At 37.6% G+C, this 21282-nt stretch overlaps 1 protein-coding gene across 3 annotated transcripts; it reads left to right on the plus strand.

The window, feature by feature from the left end:
- The first annotated feature begins 1638 nt into the window (after nt 1–1638).
- Nucleotides 1639–12739, plus strand: LOC128125233 (vomeronasal type-2 receptor 116-like). Of its 3 annotated transcripts, XM_052762403.1 has the most exons (6): nt 1639–1757; nt 1788–1850; nt 2225–3092; nt 3984–4211; nt 7660–7783; nt 11820–12739. In XM_052762403.1, the coding sequence occupies exons 2-6, from the start codon at nt 1834–1836 to the stop codon at nt 12737–12739; spliced, it is 2157 nt and encodes a 718-aa protein (XP_052618363.1). In that variant the 5' UTR covers nt 1639–1757; nt 1788–1833. The 3 variants fall into 3 exon arrangements, with proteins under 3 accessions (XP_052618363.1, XP_052618362.1, XP_052618361.1); XM_052762402.1 differs by having other exon boundaries at nt 1655–1903; nt 2278–3092; XM_052762401.1 differs by lacking the exon at nt 1639–1757 and having other exon boundaries at nt 1819–1850; nt 2237–3092.
- The last annotated feature ends 8543 nt before the right edge of the window (nt 12740–21282 follow it).

The following is a 21282-nucleotide window of genomic DNA, read 5'->3' on the forward strand; positions in this document are numbered from 1 at the left end:
TAGACCAATTGTTATAAGAGACACTTCACACATCAACTTGTGGAAAGAGATGTCTATTTGGTTTTTGATGTTTATTTTAATTTTCATTTTATGCATTTTTTTCCTTTTTTTTCTTTTCAGAGCTGAGAACCAAACACAGGACCTTGCACTTTCTAGGCAAGTGCTCTACCACTAAGCTAAATCCCTAAACCCCCTTGTGGTATTCTCTCTCCACTTTTCTCCTCTTTTTGGTTTTGTTTTTAAAGAAAAATAGAGGAGAAAACAATATAAAGGGAGGTAGGTAGGTAGTTGAGGAGGACCCAGAAGTACTTGGGAGAAGAGAAAAACATTATCAAAAAACACTCTAGGAACAAATTCAATTTAATAGGCAATCCCCACATAGGTAAAGTGGAGAAGAGACAGCCTCCTCAAGAAATGCTAGTGGAAAACCTGCCAACCAGAGGTTGAAAAGAAGTATCTCCAACCATTGTCCTGTTCCAAAATCAAGTCCAAATGGATCAAACACTTTAGTGTAAGTCCAGAAATCATGAATCTGATAAAGAAAACATGGAGAAAACTTCTAAATATATAGAATAACTCAGGAAATAAGACCACATTTTAACAAGTGTGATTGCATAAACCTAATTTTGTTTGCATTCAAATATGTTATGAGGATGTTAAGAGGCAGCTCACACACAGGAGGAAAAATATCTACTGGCTGTACTGGTGCTGTGGGATGTTCTGTATGTCAAATGTGTTGCTGATTAGTCAATAATTAAAACACTGATTGGCCATTGGCTAGGCAGGAAGTGTAGGCGGGACAAGGAGGAGAATAAAGCTGGGAAGTGGAAGGCTGAGTCAGAGAGACACTGCCAGCCGCCACGATGAGAAACAGCATGTGAAGATGCCGGTAAGCCACGAGCCATGTGGCAAGGTATAGATTTATAAAAATGGATTAATTTAAGCTGAAAGAACAGTTAGCAAGAAGCCTGCCATGGCCATACAGTTTGAAACCAATACAAGTCTCTGTGTTTACTTGGTCGGGTCTGACGGCTGTGGGACTGGCAGGTGAGAGAGATTTGCCCTGACTGTGGGTCAGGCAGGAAAACTCTACCTACATACTGGACTGAAGAATATCTAGAATATAGAAAGTAGCAATAAACTGGGGCTGTAAACACGAGTCATTAGTTAAGAGCACTTGCTGATCTGTCAAAGGATCTGAGTTCAGTTTCAACCACCCATGTTGAAAGGCACCTCAAAATCACTTAAAATTCCAGCTCTGCAAGGATCCAGCTTCCTCTTCTGGCCCCCAGAAAACTGCATTCTCAAGCTTCCTACACATACACACACATATCATTTATCAAATGTGAATCCATTACTCAAATTGCCAAGATCAAATTCTCTGTCAAAGTGGACAAGAACACATTTCTCATTTTTGTGACATCCACTCTCATCAACCATTTAGGTTTTTTTCAAGCTCTCAAGCATCTCCTGTTTTTCCAACTTTACAACACAGGGGAATTTGTCAAGCTATATATGAAAATGACATCGAATGCATGATAATCCTTGTATTAACTACAAAGCATTCATCTATCATGCCTGATCCATACTAAAACCCATGCCTTTATTTTCAGAATACCACCTGCAAACCAACAGTTTGCTCTGCCTTTGGCTTTTGCTGTGGACGAAATCAACAGGAATCTATATCTTCTACCAAATGTGTCTCTCATATTTTACTTCTTCACAGACCTTTTTCATGATAAACAAGCATTTCAAAAGTTCATATACATTACTGCAAAAAGGCATAGACCTCTTCTTAACTACATCTGTAAACATAAGACCAAATGTCGTGTAATGATTACAGGACCAATGTTAACACCATCCATGAGCCTGGCACAATTTTTTGAACTCTACAGATATCCACAGGTGAGGTTGTTTGGGTGGTAAGGTATGAATATTTCTCATTTTTTGGCTAAGCCTGATGCTGAGGAGAGCATAAGGGGGAGATTGGCTTCACATTAATGTAAATCAAGTTCAAGTGTAATTAATCAGCCACTCAATGGTTCATTCCCAAATCATCATTTAATATGTAGATGAGAAGAAGAATTAGCAGTCAAGGTGATTTTCCTTGAACAAATTGTAGAAAGGTGATTTTCTGCAGGTTTCTAACAGTGTAGTATAACTGTAGTAATAGGGAAAAATTGCCCTTCCTGTCATTTCCAACTGGTGTTTCACACACCTCAAGGTTCTCATTGAGATTTCTGACAGTCTTCTACCTCATGCTGCTCCCTGTGTTTTATGTCCTTCAGCTCACCTATGGACCTTTCCATCCTATCCTGAGTGATCGTGAACTATTTCCATGTCTGTATCAGATGGCCTCCAAGGACACAGCTCTGGCCCTGGCCATGGTCTCTTTGATGATTCGCATCAACTGGAACTGGGTAGGGCTGGCCATCTCAGATGATGACCAGGGTCTCCAATTTCTCTCAGATCTGAGAGGAGAAAATGAAGTCCAAAGAGTCTGCTTAGCCTTTGTGATCATGATCCCAGTCAACATGGACTTATACATGTCAAGAGCTGAAGTGTATAACAACCAAATTGAGACATCATCCACAAATGTTGTTATCATTTATGGTGACACAGACAGTACTCTAGCTGTGTGCTTCAGAATGTGGGTATCACAGGGTATACAGAGAATATGGGTCACCACCTCACAGTGGGATGTCACTACAAGTGAGAGAGACTTCACAGTTGACTCATTCCATGGGACTCTTGCTTTTGCACACCACCATGCTGAGATTTCTGGTTTTAAAAATTTTGTTCAGACACTGAACTCTTCCAAATACACAGACCTATTCCTGGCACAACTGGGGTGGATGTACTTTAGCTGTGAAGCCTCCACATCTAATTGTAAAATACTGGAGAACTGCTCATTCATTGCCTCACTGGAATGGTTAAAGCTACAGAGTTTTGACATGGCCTTTAGTGATGATGCTTATGATATATACAATGCTGTGTATGCTGTGGCCCATGCTCTCCATGAAATGCTTCTTCAACAAGTAGAAAACCAGCCAATCAACACTCTGAGAGAACTGGATTCTGACTGCTCACAGGTACTGTATCTTTCAATGGATGGTACTTGGTGTCATCAATGTTATAATCTTTAAAGAGTGTCTCACATGCTGAAATCAATATTTGTCATGTATATGTTGTTCACTATAAGGGATGGTGTGCATAAGTGTACTCACCTGATTCTGACACCACTGTAGGCTCTGGGGACCTTATCTGTCATGAGTCTCTGATAGCTATATTACAGGATACACTGCTGATTCAGTTTAGTAGTTACTTGTGTACCTGTGTGTGGAAGTATATTTGTGACTGATTTTCTGTATGATTTGTGTTTGTTTCTGTGTACTTGTTTGTGTCTTTGTGGGTGTCCTAGACACATTTCTGTGACTTTGTGTGCATGTGTATAGATGTGCTACTTTGCATGTATGAATATCTCTCTCCTGTGTTTTTTCATGACTGTGTATCTGAGCATATATTTATTCTGTGTGTCTCTTTGTGAATGTTTTTATCAGTGTGTGTCTCTCTGTGTGTGTTTTTGTCTTTATGAGCCTATGTTTTTCTGTGTTTGTGTCAGTATTTGATTGCTTAGGTCTGTCTGTATGTGTGTGTTAGTGTGTATGTGTGTTAATGAGTGTGGCTATGTTATGTGTGTGCCTCTGCATGGGTGTCTGTGTGGAAGTGTTTGATTGTTTGTTTGTGTGAGTGTGTGTGTTTATGGTGCATATTTATGTTGGATGTTTGTGTGTTTGTCTCTGTTTGTGTTTGATGGTTTCCCCTGAGAGAACTAAAATTCTAGGAACACAATGATTTTATTTATTCACATGCTTTCATTGAGTTTCTCCCTTGGGCAGCTTCAGTGAATTTGCCTTAGGATAAAATAAAATCATTTTCAGACTTAAAGGAATATAGAATAAAGAATATTGCCTATCTTTCAGCTTCACCTATTTCTGAAGAAGATGCACTTTGTTAATCCTGTTGGAGAAGTAATAAATATGAATCAGAAAGAAAAACTGCAAGCAGACTATGGCATTTACCACATTTCTAATTTCCCCCATGGTGTTGGACTTAAGGTGAAAATAGGAGAGTTTAAGCCATATTTTCCACATGGTCACCAGCTCCATTTATATGAAGATATGATAGAGTGGTCCACAGGAAGTAGACAGGTGGGTCTGACCAAAATGTATTGATGTACACTTCAGAGATGTAGCCACTGTTAAGTGAGGCCATTTGGGTTGCTCTGTGACTTAGTGAAATTAGAAGGATGGTCATGTAAAGACTCAATTTTAAACGTCTAGATGATGTTTCTTCCCTTCAGATTTTAAAAATATGATTTTTGGAGGGTAAGTTTTTGAAAATCTAAGACAAACATATGATATATTTTTATCATATCAGAAACACTATGATTTATATACAAATATAAAAGTAGATATGACTAAAATTTGATATTATTTCCAGTAAATTTATCAATATTCTCTTGGTTCCATTGATTGCTGCCCATTGATTTTCTTTTCTTCTGTTGAATCTCTAATCCACATGCTGGAAAGACTGAAGCTATTTGTAAGGAAAGATTTGGAACTAGAAACAGATATGCAAGTCATTAATTTATATTCTATAAATGTATTCAAGTACATTGACTAGGAGGTCCTAAAGTGCCTACTTGTCTAACAATGCATTCATATTTTCACGGGCCACTTTAGATATTTTATTAATTAAAATTTGTTTGTTAGAATTTTTATGTATATGGATGTTTTGCCTGTATATATCTGTTTCATATGAGTATTAGGTATGTCAGTATGCCCGGAGAGGGGTTATGATACCCAGGAACTGAAGACCATTTTGTGCCTGTGTGTAGGTGTTGGTGGATTGAGCAGCAATTGTGATATTTTGCTGAGCCACCTCTCCAGCCCTCAATCATAATTTCTAAATGAATAATTCACTAGAAGAGCATTGTTTTTTTACCTTAATTCTTGCATAACTATTCAAAAAAAATAAACAAATTAAAAAATGAACAGAAAGATTTGTATTGTATTTTTCTTTGGTTGGACAGGCACTCATAATTATAATTTGGCTTTGAGAAAATATAAAAATAAAATATCCCATTATGTGTCCCCAGATATATCATAGTTATTGATTCTGATATTTCTAGTTTTATAGTATCTGAACTACATTGCCTACTACAATATTATTTGCTGCATTTGAAAGGTGTTTACTTCTAGAAAGAGTGGAACCTTAATCTGAAGTGATATCTCAAGTTGCTATGATAGAGTTTAATCAAGATTTAATATTCTATTTTCACAGTGATGAGAAAATTATTCTCAGAAAACAGACCAAATGGGTTGAAGTTTAAGCTTTAGGGTTGAAGTTTAGGTACTAGCCTGTACCACTAGATCAGAGGTGAGCAATGAAATCACAAGTCTGCTTCTATCAGGCCTAAGTTGAATGAACATTACAAAAACATCCACCAAAAGGATAGGGAGGACTAAAAATAGACCAATATGTGCTGTATTCTAGATATGCAAATTGTAAGCAGAAATAAAACTTGAAACAGTGAGGAAGCAAGACTCCAAATGATACAATCTTAGGCTTACATGACAGTGAACTCAATGACATACTAAACAAAGACTTCAAAGAATAATTATAAGAATGATCTAGAAATCAAAGAGCATACAAATTACATCTAAAGACAATCCAATTAGGTCACAAACACTTGCAAATAATAAAGAATTTTGTGAAGATCTGACAAAAATTCAATAAAGTTACAATAGTGATGAAGAATTCATACTAACATTCTGAAAATGAAAGACACAACAATTCACGCAGCAAAGTGTACAAAACATGTTACTAAGAGAATATCTCAAGTGGAAGACAGGCTATTGAGACTTGAAAGAAGATAGATGAATTATAATTCAAATGATGACAAAGATAAAACAATAAGGAAGGATGAAGAAAACACAAGAGACTTAGGGGACATCAATAAAAGACCAAATTAAGAAAGCACAGGCACAAGAGCAGGACAACATGTGAAAGGACCAAAGGTATTTCTAATAAAATGACAGCCAAAATTTTACCAAATGCTGGGGAAATATGGCCATTCAGATACAGGAGACAGTCCCAGTGCCCAACAGACTGGTTCATAAAAGGACCTGCCTTTTTAGAATATTACTTAAAATCTCCATTATGCAGAATACAGAGGAATTTTAGGTTAAAAGACAGAAGGTCAAAATCATTGAAAGTCCTCATCATAATCACAGTAGCTTTAATCATAGACACTTTAAAATGAGTGAGTATCAATTATGTGTTTCAAACAGAGACAAAATTTTCAACTTCAATTACTATACCCAACAAAACTATCCTTCATAATTTCAGGAAGATAGAAAAACTTGTAATGGTCAACCCAAATTGCAGGAATATTTAGCTACTGGAACATCATTAAGGAAGACACTCCCACAGTGTCTTTACACATTACACACTCCTTTACAATGAATATTAAGTTAATCAGTAAATGTCACAGGAATGTGTAGACTACACTAGATTACTAGACAGAAAAGCAAAGGTTTGAAATACATCAAAACAAACAAAAACACAAGTTGACAATAATCACAAATAACTTTCATTAATAAATGAATTTGAAGAATCTCACTCTCTAATCAAAGGACACAGACAAGGAAATTTTTTTAAAAAAATCAAACAATATTGTCTTGCTAGTGCACTCATAAAAAAGAATAGAGTCTCTGCAGTACAGGAAAAAGACCATTCCAGGTAAAGTGAATCAGAAAGAAGAAAGCTGTAGTCCAACCAATGAACATGGATGGAGAAATTCTCAAGTAAATACTGGCGAACAGGTCTCAACAGCACATCAGAAAGATCAATCCCTATACACAAAATGACTATATTACAGGGATGTAAGGCTGGCTTAACATATGCAGATCAATCAATTATAATATGTCACATAAATACATGCTAGGACAGAAATTATATGCTCTTTGAAAAAGATACAGAATAGGTCTTGAGCGATGTCTAGCATCCCTTCCGAGAAAGCAAACAAAGAAACATAAAAAATACATTTGAAAAATAGAAAGGAAATTTTTTGATGAAATAAGTTTTTTATAAAACATAACATAGAAAATATTGTACTACATGGAGAGAAACTTAAAGCATTTCCACTAAATTCAGAAATGGAATTAAGTGTGGTGGTGTTTCTCAGAATTAATGAAAAACTAAAAATTTAGTCAACAATATGACCAAAGACCAATTAGACAGAGACAACTTGTCAATTAAGTCTCTCTTTTTTGTTGTAGCTCTGCTTTGTGTCAAGTTGACAAAACTAAGCTACACAGTGGGTGGGTGGGGTGTTCACTTCAGGCATTCCAGTGGTGACACAACATATACTCCTAGATCTTCCTGAACTTTTAGTAGTTCAGATGCACCTCAACACTTCATCAATTTATTCTCATATATTCATGTGTGGACTTGTACAATGTAATGAAAGAAATGTGTTCACTCAGGTCAAGTATAGAAAGAAAACTTGTTAACTACTCAACATGATGAGATGCTATAACTATTGAAGGAGTAGTCAAACTCCTGGCCCAGCATCTGTCTGCTTTTCCTCAGATGCCCTCTGCTGTGTGCAGTGTTGATTGTCCCCCTGGATTCAGAAAAATTCATCAAGAAGGAATGGCAGCCTGCTGTTTTGATTGCAACCCCTGCCCAGAAAATGAGATTTCCAATGAGACAGGTAAGTGTTTACAGTAGGGAGAAATCCTTTAGATTGACTTTCTTCTTCTATCCAACTGTGATATGACTTCTGCTATCCAAACTGCACTTTCGAAGGGGCCTGGAAGGGTGCTGCACTGCTGTGTGATATTCGCAAGAGAAGACTGCTCAGACATAGGTTTAAGCCAAGTAATGTCTTCATTAGCTGGATGTCATCTACAGTTGATGTTCAGGACCCCAGTGTAGCACTGAGCCTTTCTCAGGGTGAGATATGAAGCAAAAGAACCATGTTCTGGGTTGACATACTTCAGTTACCAAGGACAGTAAGCCAAAAGCAGATCTACAGAAGCTAAAAAACAAGATTAGTACATTTTGAGACTTTCCCAGAACTATAAGGAGTATGATGGATTTGGCCTTTACTTCAGTTTGTCAGGTGCTTCTGCTTGGTGGTGAGTTTTATAGTCTGAGTGGCACTTCTATCATGGAGTCAGTTGAGCTAGGGAGGTTCTGGGGACCTACTAAGTTCTGTGGCCCTTTAGTTGCACAAATAAAATCTATTCCTTTCTTAATTTTGTTTTTCCAAGTATGTGATCAATAATCATGTCCTTATAAAGAAAAACCTGTGCCTTCACATACATCTTTGACTCACTGTAAAATCATTGTTGTTAGTATTTTGTAAAAGAAAGTGTTTTGAAAAATCAAACAGCCCTGTGATGTAATTCCACCCTATATCTTTCCCAATGATTATGTCCCTGTAAAGGTACATGTAGACTAGATTGGAGTCATGAGTCTTTATAAATATTTGGTTATTCATTTATCCTCCTTGAATGTATGTGTGTGTTTCTGTGTGAGTTGATGTGCAGGAGATTGTGGAGGCCAAAACAGTGCATACAAGCCCCTGGACCTTGAGTTACAGACAGGTATAAGCTTCCACATGGATGCTGAGTCCAAACCCTTGTTCTCTGCAGAGCTTTAAGCACTCTTAACTGTTGAGTCATCTCCTGCCACTGAAGTCATGAATGCTACAAAACTTGTTTTTGCCACTGTCCACAAACATTGCTGACAAAGGGAGATGTTGTGTCACTGTGTGTTGGGATGGTAAATAAGTATTGTGTGGTGGTGGGCATGCCCTTTATACAGCATTGGATGAATGGCTAGTATTTTGTGTTGTCACTTAACTGACAGGAGAGTGGGGAAGACAGCATGAAGATGTGAATTCAGGGTGGTACCATAAGGATGCAAAAAGGAAACTCTGTGATGATGCAAGTGCTGTTACTTCCACGTGAGGGAGGTTTTAAGAGAGTTTTGAGACTGATGCCATTATAGGTTGTTGTGACTAAAGATTAGTAATTGTGGGCAAAATTACTAGATAAAGCTATAGTGAGAAAGCTCTATGCCATGCATTTTCTAGTGTTCCTGTTTACAAGGTCAATATAATTTCATATCAAAAAAGAGGGGAAAGTGTGGACACGTGATGTTGAGAAAGACAGGTGTCCTACTAAAGATTTTTGTACACAGTAGTAATGAATAATGTCACAATATAATAAACAAAATAGTTTTGTAGTGAAAAGAATCAGCCACAGTTATTCCAGTTATAGTGTGGCATACATAATCCATATAAGTCAACTGGTTATTAATTTGGAGATGGCCAAATTCAAAGGTGTGGCCAGATTTGTTTTTGACTTTTATTGCCAGTCATTGTCTATAATGCAAAGAACAATTAAAGAAGACCTTTAGGGCGTTGGAGAGGTCTTTCAGCGGTTAAGAGCATGAACTGCTCTTCCAGAGGTCCTGAGTTCAATTCTGAGATCCACATGGTGGCACATATCTATCTGTAATTAGAATTGGTGCCCTCTTCTAGTGTGTAGGCATACATGAAGGCAGAGCACTGTATACATAATAAATAACTAAATCTTAAAAAAAGGGTATTTAGGGTCAGTGAGAGAGTTAGCAGGTAAATCCCTTACCACAATTCTGATGACCTGAATTCATCTTAGGAAGCCCATTGAAATGAGATGGAGCCAACTCCTACAAGACGCCCTCTTGACACTTTGTACTGTGCCCTCTTCTAGTGTGTAGGCATACATGAAGGCAGAGCACTGTATACATAATAAATAACTAAATCTTAAAAAAAGGGTATTTAGGGTCAGTGAGAGAGTTAGCAGGTAAATCCCTTACCACAATTCTGATGACCTGAATTCATCTTAGGAAGCCCATTGAAATGAGATGGAGCCAACTCCTACAAGACGCCCTCTTGACACTTTGTACTGTACACACACACACACACACACAGACACACACACACACTCACACACACACACACACACACACACACACGCAAACACTCACACATATGTGTAAAAAATAAACAGAATGTAATAAAATTGATTTAAGGTAATAACTATTAAGGGCATTTATAATAATAAATACCAACAAAAATAAACAAAAACTTTATGTTTATATATATTTGAATTAGGCATATGTAGAGAGTAGTAAGTCCATACAGGGCCAGGTCCATGTGATGGCCACTGGAGGCATCTGATGCCCTTTTTACCAGAGTTACAGGTAGTAATATGGCTCTTCATGTGTTCTGGGAACTGGACTTAGGCCCCCTGTAAGAGCAGGTCATGTTCTTAACACATAGCCATCTTTCCAGCCCCTTAAAGAACAACAAACAAAAAATGTAATCATAGCTGGCCATAAATGCTAGGTTGGTTTTGTTCATGGAGTGACTTAAAATCCTGACAGCACTTTATTGTTCTCCATTATTATACACAATTTAGCACAATTACAATCATATTTCCCTTATTTGCTGTGGTGGAAATTGCAACTTATGAATGGGGTATTATTGTTCAATTCAAATATTCTGTGTTACCACTCTCACTTGAGAGTTCTCATGTTGTCTTGTTCCTGCTGTTTTACCAACAACTACTTCACCATTGAGTACATTAGTAGAACCCAGGTCTGTTGGAGCCCACAGAAGTTTCCTAGTGATATCTGTGCTTGCTTTCCCAGTAGGGCGGCATAAGAGGATGTTTGGACCTCAGGCCTGGGTACTAGGTATTTGGTAGCGTCTACATTTAGTTGTATCTAGTAAGTGGGATGTCTTTTGCCTCCCCCCTTGGCATTGATATAAAAAGCCCTTTGGAATAAAGTTCACGGCTGGTGGATTAAGATCTAGGCCTCTGATGCTATCCTGTCTCTCTCTCTCTCTCTCTCTCTCTCTCTCTCTCTCTCTCTCTCTCTCTCTCTCTCTCTCTTCCCTCTATATTTCTATCTAAATCTCTTATCCCTCACTCCCCAAGAATACCCAGGGGGAAAATGTGGTGGCAGGTCCCCACACAGGTCTCATATAGAAGGAAATTAGGGAAGGAAGTAAGTGCTCTGTGCTCACAAAGGTGATTATATGAGATACAAGACTTCTGGGTGCTATGAGTGTATAGAGTTTTCCACCTTAACAGCAGGGTTATTTCATATTATACATTGCTGGGTATCCCTACTTCCTGATGAGGATACAACTAAGGGCATTATATTTCATTAATTTTTCTTGAGAATTTCATATGTCATTATAAAACCTCACTGTTTCCTCATTCTCCTTCCAACACACCACATGCAAGAAAATCTCTCAAACTCATGAGCTCTTTTTCATTTATTATTTTCAAACATTCTTTTTCATTTACTGCTTTCTCATACACATGCACTTGCATGCACACACACACAATAGATTCTATTTGTTGTTGCTCAGGTACTCATGTGTTTGGTGATGATAATATGGGAATAAAAAAAGCTATAAGAAGTTTAATCCTGGATAAGACCAAATCTCCATCTCTCATGAGGGCATCACTTCTAATTCAGACAGAAAGATACATGTTATAGTGATCTGTGTTTGTCCTTGTAGAAGATAGGCATTATGAAATGGAAGCATTGCTCTTCAGAAAAGTCTCAAATCTTTATCAATAAAGTATGTGGATGTTGTAAAGTTCCCAAAATACACTGGCATGACCTGTCCATAAGAAATGCTGAAGTTGCACTAACAATACTTTTGCTTTCTGCTTCAGATATGGCTCAGTGTACAGAGTGTCCAGAGGACCAGTATGCCAATGCAGAGCAGAACCACTGCCTGTACAAAGATGTGACCTTTCTGGCCTTTGATGACCCCTTGGGGATGACTCTGTCCAGTATGGCCTTGTGTTTGTCTGCATTTACCATTCTGGTTCTTGGGATCTTTGTGAAGCACCAAGACACTCCCATTGTGAAGGCCAATAACCTCACTCTCAGCTACATCTTGCTCATCTCCCTCATCTTCTGTTTCCTCTGTTCAATGCTCTTCATTGGCCATCCCAACTCAGTCACCTGCATCCTGCAGCAAATAACGTATGGTGTTTCATTCACTGTGGCTGTTTCCACTGTGTTGGCCAAGACAATTACTGTGGTTTTGGCTTTCAAAGTCACTACTCCTGGAAGAAGGATAAAGTGGCTCCTGGTATCAGGGATACCTAACTACATTATTCCCATATGCACCATCATCCAAATTATTCTCTGTGCAATCTGGCTGGGAACATCTCCTCCCTCTGTTGACATTGATGCACACTCTGAGCATGGCCACATCATCATTGTGTGCAACAAGGGCTCAGTAACTGCTTTCTATTCTGTCTTAGGATACCTGGGGTCTCTGGCCCTAGGGAGCTTCACTGTAGCTTTCCTGGCCAGGAATCTCCCAGACACATTCAATGAAGCCAAATTCTTGACGTTCAGCATGCTGTTGTTCTGCAGCGTCTGGGTCACTTTTCTCCCTGTCTACCACAGCACCAAGGGCAAGGTCATGGTGGCTGTGGAGGTCTTCTCTATCTTAGCCTCCAGTACAGGCTTGTTGGGATGTGTCTTTGTCCCCAAGTGCTACATCATTTTGTTAAGACCAGAGAGAAATTCTCTTCAAAAGTTAAGGGAGAGATCATCTTCCAGAACTCACATTTCATAAATTTTAAATGACACATGCAAAGTTGGTACAGAACAACCTATTAGGATATGAAGAAAGATTATTCGTTAGCTCGCGACTCTCACTGTTTCTTCTAATGGTTTTGTTTATCAGTGTCATGTATACTGTTTTTATCTACATTGTCTCCCACAATCTTCCACTTAGCCACTTATTTTTACAAGACATGGCTGTTCTACATTAGTGCATTGGGGTAATGTTCTATTTGTCTCGTATATACTATAAGATTTGAAATAAAATCTGAGGTTTCTTTTTGATATCTTAGTGAATGTAAGACTTTGACAGCACATGAATATTGAAAGAATCTGAAGGAAGTTTGTGAACTCATGTTTGCAGATGAAGGCAAAACAATGCTAGCCCTTATAGGGGGAAGACTAGAGAATCCTGATGCATCCTGGGAGTTACTGGAGTAGAACTCATGAGATAGAGGGATGTTTTGATAAACAGATATTGCAGAATGTTGCAGAAGCCTGAGAGATGTTTCAGCAGACAAAATCGTGTGCTGCTGTTACAGAGTGGATGAGTTCAATACACAGCCCTCATAAAATGTAGTTCACACCATCTGTAATGGTAGCTCTGAGGGATCAATGCCCTCTTAGGGCCTCCAAGGACACTTATACACACACATGCACATAACAATACACTCATCTCACACACACAAACACACACATCTGAATCTAACACCTTTCTGTCTCTCACTAGAAAGCAAAGAGGTTTCTATGGGATAATAATAATATAAAATACATTACAGAAAATATACTAGGATAAAACAAAAAAGAACACATTAGATTGAACAAAAAGAACAAAGAGAAAGAAAGTAGCCCAAGAAAACTCAGATGAATCAGAGACCCACTTGGTTGCACATTCTCAATCCCATCAAAATTAAAGTGGTAGCCATTGTGTATACTCAAAGAAACTAATAGGGTAAAGTAAGAGCAGAAAAAAATAAGAAGACAAAACAACAAAAAAGGTTAAAAACAACAAAGAACAAACAAGAAAATAAAAGACCCCAACATGATATTGTGAGACAAGACATATCCAAAGAAGCCATTGAGTTCATTTTCTGATGGCCATCTACTATTGCTCATGCACCCTACCCTCTAAAGTAGTTGGTTTCCCCAGTGAGACTCCCTTGGAGGAAACTAAACTTTCATTAGCAGCTGGCTATCAACTGGATATTGCTTCTGGGTTAAGAATGAAGCCTTTGTCCACTTCTCCTTTCATCTCAAGTACCCTGCACTGGAGAGTTTTTTTGTCAATCTGACACAATCTAAACTCACCTGAGAGGAGGGAACCTCAATTAAGAAAATGTTTTTCAGCTGTCGGTGGTGGTACACAACTTTATTCCCAGCACTTGGGAGGCATAGGCTGGCACATGTCTGTAAGTTTGAGGCCAGCCTGGTCTACAGAGTTAGTTATAGAAGAGCCAAGGCTACAAGAAGAAACCTTGTCTTGATGCCTCCTACCCCACCAAAAGAAACTGTCTCCATGAGATTCAGCTACAGGGCATTTTCTTAATTAGTGATTGACTGGGAGGGCCCAGCTCAAAGTGGGTGGTGACAATCCTAGACTGGTGGTCCTGAGTTCTGTAAGAAAGCAGGCTGAGCAAGGCAGTAAGCAGCACCTCACCATGGGCTCTGCCTCAGTTCCTACCTCCAGGTTTGTGCCCTGTTTGACTTCAGTCCTGGCTTCCTTCAATGATGGACTATGGTGATATTTTATTTGTATTAAAATGTTATTTGTATGTTAATAAATAAAGTTGCCCGGGGGTCAGAGCTATTAGCAAGCCATAGGAAAGCAGAGCAGTGGTGGCATACGCTTGTAATTCCAGCACTTGGTAGGCAGAGCTGGGTAAGTCTCTGTGTGTTCAGGGATACAGCCATTATTGGATACACATGCCTTTAATCTTAATACCAATCATGGAAAACCTGGAGGCCTATACAGACAGGCCGTGAGGAGGTGGTCATGTGGTTGGGTTTACAACCAATGAGAAGGCAGGACAGGAACTCTATATAAAGACTTTAACACAGGGGTAGCTCTGGTTCGGAGAGGTAGGACCACCGCAGGAGGAAGGGTAAGGTTTTAGCTCTTAGCTCTGACCTCTTGGCTTTCTTCTTTGCATTGGTTCTGTTTCTTATTTAATAAGAAGGTTGGATTCATCTACATTTGGCGCCCAACATGACAAGAATTCATTAAAAACCGCTTGGCTTGGCTTGGCAGCAGGTCCGGTTTCCGGCCTGGGCGGCCCGGCTGCCTAGCTTGGGCCCAGGCCTGACTGACCTGCAGCTGGAGCTACTTGCAACTGCTACAAACAACTCAGGCCTGCCCAGCCGAACAGGGCCCCTGCCTGTAAAGCGAAGGCTTGACTCGGCTCAAGTGGCTACGCTTTCTCTCTCTCTCTCTCTCTCTCTCTCTCTCTCTCTCTCTCTCTCTCTCTCTTTCTCTCTAGCTGGATTCACACCTCAAACACCAGGTGGCTGTGAAATTCCCTGGGATTCTACTGTTCTACCCAGACTTGGTAAGTCAATTAACATATCTATTTAAATGAGAATTTTTAGGCACTCTGACAATGGAACAACTATATGAAAAGATTAATATTGAATGAATTATTCAGTTTATTACTTTTCTTATCCTCATTTTACTATTTAAAAAGATCATCAACTTAAGTGCCAGGATAACAGTCTTAGAAAAACTTGTTAAACCGGTAAAAATGAATTATAGAGAAATTCAAATTCAGACAGAAGAAATAAATAGTGAAGTTGTTTCAAAATTGGATCATAAGGTTACAGAAAGAAAGCCAGTTTTCACACAATCACCCTTAATTTATCCAGTAGCCGTACAGCAGCTACCTGATGAAGAGAATGAACAAAATACTTGGGTTCCAGTTGAAATGTTAGACTTATGAATATTTAAGGAGGCAATAGCATCTTATGGCATGCACTCCCCATATGTAAAGCAAATGTTAAACACCTGGTCAACTTGTAATAGGATTCTACCAAAGGACTGGTGGGAATTGGCACAGGCTGTTCTTGAACCCGGACAAAATCTCCAGTGGAAAATGTGGTTCAATAATGAGGCTAAAAATATAGAAAGACAATGGAGGGATAGCGGAATACAAGTCTGCCAGGATCAGCTTATTGGAGAAGGCCAATATGCTTCAGTACAAACACAATGTTCATATGATGTCCAAACCCTAGTTCTATGTCGAACGGCAGCTTTGAATGCATGGGACAGAGTTGAAGAACCAGGAAAAAAAACTGAGTCATTTACAAAGGTTATACAGGGCCCCAAAGAATCTTTCACAGATTTCTTACAAAGATTGACTTCAGCAGTACAGAAAATGGTCCCGAATTCAGAGGCTAGTCAAATAATAATTGAATCTTTAGCCTTTGAGAATGCAAATGCAGCGTGCAAAAGAATAATCAGGCCGTTAAAGGCAAGATCTGCACCTTTGGAAGATTGGATTAGAGATACAGTTAATGTAGAGGCTTATGACCATGATGATATGTGGGTAGGAAAAGCAATTTCAAAAGGTTTGAGCAATGTTAGATGTTTTGGATGTGGAAAGCAAGGACATTTGAACAGGGATTGTAAACAGGTCATTCCTAGAAATAATGTTTCTTCAAGGAACACTGGCAACAGAATGCCCCTTCCTTCTGGAGTATGCAGAAGGTGTGGTAAGGGAAAACACTGGACCAACGAATGTAGATCAACAAGGGACAAACAGGGTAACCCTCTGGGTCGAGCTTTGGGAAACTCCCAGAGGGGCCTCAGGCAGGCCCCTACAGTAAATCCAGTTCAAACCTTTCCTGCAGTTGTAGAGGAAACCCCTACTCAAAGCAACTAAATAACCAAATGTCTATTGGAATAAATCATGTTAGTTGAGATGAAAAAACATAAAGAAAATTTTTTGGCAAACTTCTATTAATGAAAAAAGACCAAAACTAACAATAAAAATAAATGGTGTTTTGTTGTCTGGTCTGGTAGACACAGGTGCTGACATTACCATAATTGCACCAGAATTTTGGCATCCAACTTGGCCTCTTCAGGAGGTAAACATTCAACTCTTAGGAATTGGGACATTATCTAGAGTGAAACAAAGTGCAAGATGGCTTGAATGTATAGGTCCAGAAGGACAGAAAGGAAAATTAAAACCATATATGGCTAACATAGCTATGAACCTGTGGGGTCGAGACTTGTTACAACAATGGAATACTCAGATTAATATCCCTCCAATCTCAGAAACAAATCATAAATTAGTACATGTTTCTGAGAGAAATATTAAAAGATATTATTCTAATGAGTGCTCACCAGCCATCCATGTCATACAAGAACAGGGCACAACAACTGATAATCTTCCAAAAACATTAACAGCTCTACCTTTAAAATGGTCAACAGACAAGCCTGTATGGGTTCAGCAATGGCCTTTAACAACAGAGAAACTCCAGGCTTTACAAGAGCTGGTGGAAGAACAGTTAAATGCTCAGCATATTGAAGAATCAACCAGCCCTTGGAATTCTCCTGTATTTGTTATAAAAAAAAATCTGGTAAATGGAGAATGGTAACAGACCTTAGAGCAATTAACACAGTAATTCAGCCAATGGGCTCTTTACAATCTGGAATTCCTTTACCTACTCTGTTACCAAAAGGCTGGCCTCTCATAGTTATTGATTTAAAAGACTGTTTCTTTTCAATACCCTTACAAGAAAAAGACAGAGAAAGATTTGCTTTCACAGTGCCTACTTATAATAATTCTCAACCGGTTAAAAGATTTCAATGGAGCGTTCTCCCACAGGGAATGTTGAATAGCCCAACTTTGTGCCAATATTTTGTAAAACAGCCATTAGAAGTGGTACGTAAAAAATTGCCTAAATCTATAATTTATCATTATATGGATGACATTTTATTAGCTGATTCAAATGCAGAGACTTTAGAAAGAATGTTTGAAAAAGTAAAGAAAATTTTGCCTTGCTGGGGATTACAAATTGCTTTAGAAAAGGTACAAAGAGGAGATTCTATTAATTATTTAGGATATAAAATAGAACTTCAAAAAATTAGACCTCAAAAAGTGCAAATTAGGAGAGATCGACTACAGACTCTTAATGACTTTCAAAGATTATTTGGAGACATTTCTCATCTAAGAACTATTGTTGGGGTAAAAAATGATGAACTGAATAATTTGTTTAAAACTTTAGAAGGTGATAAGGACTTAAATAGTCCAAGAGAATTATCACCAGAAGCTGAGAAAGAATTGGCCTTGGTAGAAAAGAAAGTACATGAAGGGCACATAGATCGTATTGATCCAAAGCTGGATTGCATTTTGGTTATTTTACCTTCTAGGTATTCCCCAACAGGAATATTAATGCAAAGGGAAGATATTATATTGGAATGGATATTTTTACCAAATAAACCAAATAAAAAATTAAAAACTTATGTGGAAAAAATCTCTGACTTGATTTGGAAAGGAAAATTGAGACTTTGTCAATTAGCAGGAATAGACCCAGCAGAAATTGTCATACCTTTAACTAAGGAGGACATTGAAAAATTATGGATAGAAAATGAAGCTTGGCAAAAAGCTTGTAGTAATTTTTTTGGGAGAAATTAACAGCAAATATCCCAAAAGCAATAGAATTGATCTTATAAAGAGAGCTGATTGGATCTTGCCTCAAATTGTGAGGAAAAAACCCATATCTGGAGTTCGTACATTTTATACAGATGCCAACAAACAAGGAAAAGCAGGTTACAAATCAGAAAATTTAAGTAAAGTGGTTCAAAGTCCTTATAATTCAGTTCAAAAATCAAAATTGTATGTTATTCTGTTGGTATTAATGGATTTTTCAGAACCTCTCAATATAGTAACTGACTCTCAGTATGCTGAAAGAGTAGTATTACATATTGAGACTGCAGAATTTATCCACGATGCTTCAGAATTAACTTCATTATTCATTCAATTACAAGATACAATCAGAAAAAGGAGTCATCCTTTATATATAACTCACATCCGATCCCATACTGGTCTGCCAGGCCCTCTAGCACAAGGCAATGATGAGAATGATAAATTATTGATAGGAAATGTGCTGGAGGCCTCAGAATTTCATAAAAAACATCATGTAAATAGTAAAGGTTTAAAAAAGGATTTTTCCATAACCTGGCAACAAGCCAAAGAAATAGTAAAGAAATGTCCTACTTGTTCCTTCTACAATCAAACACTATTACCAGCAGGATGTAACCCAAAGGGTACTCAGAGGAATGAAATCTGGCAGATGGACGTGTTTCACTTTGCAGAATTTGGAAAACTGAAATATGTACACCACATTATCGATACTTATTCAGGATTTCAATGGGCAATTGCTTTGAATTCTGAAAAAGCTGATTCTGTAATCACTCATTTTGTAGAAGTTATGGCCATTATGGGTATACCTGCACAAATCAAAACTGATAATGCTCCATCATATGTCTCTGTTAAAATGAAACAGTTTTTTGCTTATTATAATATAAACCATGTTACAGGTATACCACATAATCCTACAGGTCAAGCAGTTATAGAAAGATCAAACAGAACTCTAAAGGATATGCTAAATAAATAGAAAGGGGTAACAAAAACCCCCAGAAATAGACTGCATATGCTCTATTAACTTTGAATTTTCTTAATGCCAATGAGAAAGGAACAACAGCTGCAGAGAGACATTGGATAATAGAAAAAACTACCGAATTAAATCAACCTATATACTTTAAGGATGTGCTGACCTCAGAATGGAAACCAGGATATGTGTTACATTGGGGACGAGGTTTTGCTTTTATTTCTACAGGAGAAGATAAGCTGTGGGTACCATCAAAATTGATAAAGGTTCAATTTGAACAAGAGAGACCTCTTAATTAGAGGAGGTGATAGTTCATCAACTATCATAAATATCCAATTTAAACTAACTTACACCAGTAACACATGCCTTTTCATTTAATCAGATAACTTGTCAAAAAGGAACATCCCCAAAAAACCTGGGGGAAAGGTTTTTGTTTTTGTCTTTTAGGAGAATGAAGATTAAGGAATCTGAAGAACACTGGACAAATGAGACAACTGAAGAAACGGGACAAATCATCTATCCTAAGAAACAGAGTGAAATGGCGTATGGGTATGTTATCTAAAAAAATTTTATGTCTTCCTAAATGTTTGGTTCTGCTTTTCTTTAAAGATTTAACATATTTAACTTCTAATAGTCCCAGTTCAATTAAAATTTAAAGCTGACTTTGGAATTGGAGAATGGCTCTCTCCTTCTTTAAACTCAAGCATGTTGTTAAAAGGAAAATGCAAACTCAATGTATCATGCCAAAAGAAAAGAGCCATCTTCTGCTATGGGACAGGAGAAAAGCCAAATTATTTAAGGGACTATTCTATTACTAATCTCAACTCTTTGATTCTATTCTGATTCTTTAAACTTTTCTTAAAGTATGAATTTTATATATAGAGTACTAACTAATTCTAAAAAGTCGCATATATAGTCTTTGTGTTCGAGTCTCTTATCAGTTTTTTGCAGAAAATCACGGTCAGGCCTAACATCAACTGAAGTCTCCAGGAAGAAGATGGGGCCCCACAACAACAATTCCACGTGGACAATAATAACATCACTAAGCTGACAAACATCATCTACAGATCAGCTTTGAACTACAAAGTGCTCAGAGCAATTTTGAGAGAGCTAGCTGAGATGATCCAGTCTCAAAGACTACTTGAATAAGGATTTGAGATAAACCCTGAATTTTGACATTATACAAGGACTGGATAACAAAGGATATATTTACCTTTCCTAGAATTTGACAATTAACCTAAAATTTTTCTTTCAGGATAAAGATACCTTCACCCATACCCAGCAGGAAGCAATTTCAAGAATACGATGCCCACATTCCCAAAGAGGTTGTGTGGGGCGATTGGTTTTTTTGGTCTTTTAATGGGTTTTGGGTCTGGGATAATTTTCATTGATTAGGGGGGTTGGTTACAAGTTGTTGTCAAGGGTTAGGAAAAAGGCTAAGCAAAGGAGATTAGATTTAAGGTTCTTATTTAAAAAGAAAAAAAAAGAAAGAAAAGAAAAATGTAAATACTTTACATTGAATTGGATTGTTTTATATTGTATACAAATTATATATATTGAAATTGATATTGTTAGAAAATGTTATATATATTTTTCTAATTGTACAGTTCATCTAACAATGTAATGCAATTTTCTGATCCTTGAATGTTATTACCAACTATTAGGATATAAAGAAATGAAAGTTAGTAGTTAGACATTATAATAGAACTTGTAGTTATATTAGGTATGTTTTCAAGATTGAGTAGATATATTTTAGATAGACAGGTTATCTTCAAACCCTTCAGAGATCTACAGAATATGGCATTTAAAATGTTTTAATAACTTAGAAAATTTTTCTTTTTTGTTATGACTATGAGACATGTCGGCTCCTGGCAGTACCAATCTACTTCAGAGAAAATATGGGCATTGAAGAAACTGCATATGGAGTTAACTTTCATTGTGGCAAAA

The sequence above is a fragment of the Peromyscus californicus genome, unplaced genomic scaffold (genome assembly GCF_007827085.1).
Source record: "Peromyscus californicus insignis strain IS unplaced genomic scaffold, ASM782708v3 Scaffold_4__1_contigs__length_199733344, whole genome shotgun sequence".
In the NCBI taxonomy this organism is placed as follows: domain Eukaryota; kingdom Metazoa; phylum Chordata; class Mammalia; order Rodentia; family Cricetidae; genus Peromyscus; species Peromyscus californicus.

Coding starts and splice junctions, on each gene's coding strand:
- LOC128125233 (XM_052762403.1), top strand. Junction 4,212..7,659: donor GGTCCACAGGAAGTAGACAG/GTGGGTCTGACC, acceptor GCTTTTCCTCAG/ATGCCCTCTGCTGTGTGCAG. Junction 7,784..11,819: donor TGAGATTTCCAATGAGACAG/GTAAGTGTTTAC, acceptor TTTCTGCTTCAG/ATATGGCTCAGTGTACAGAG.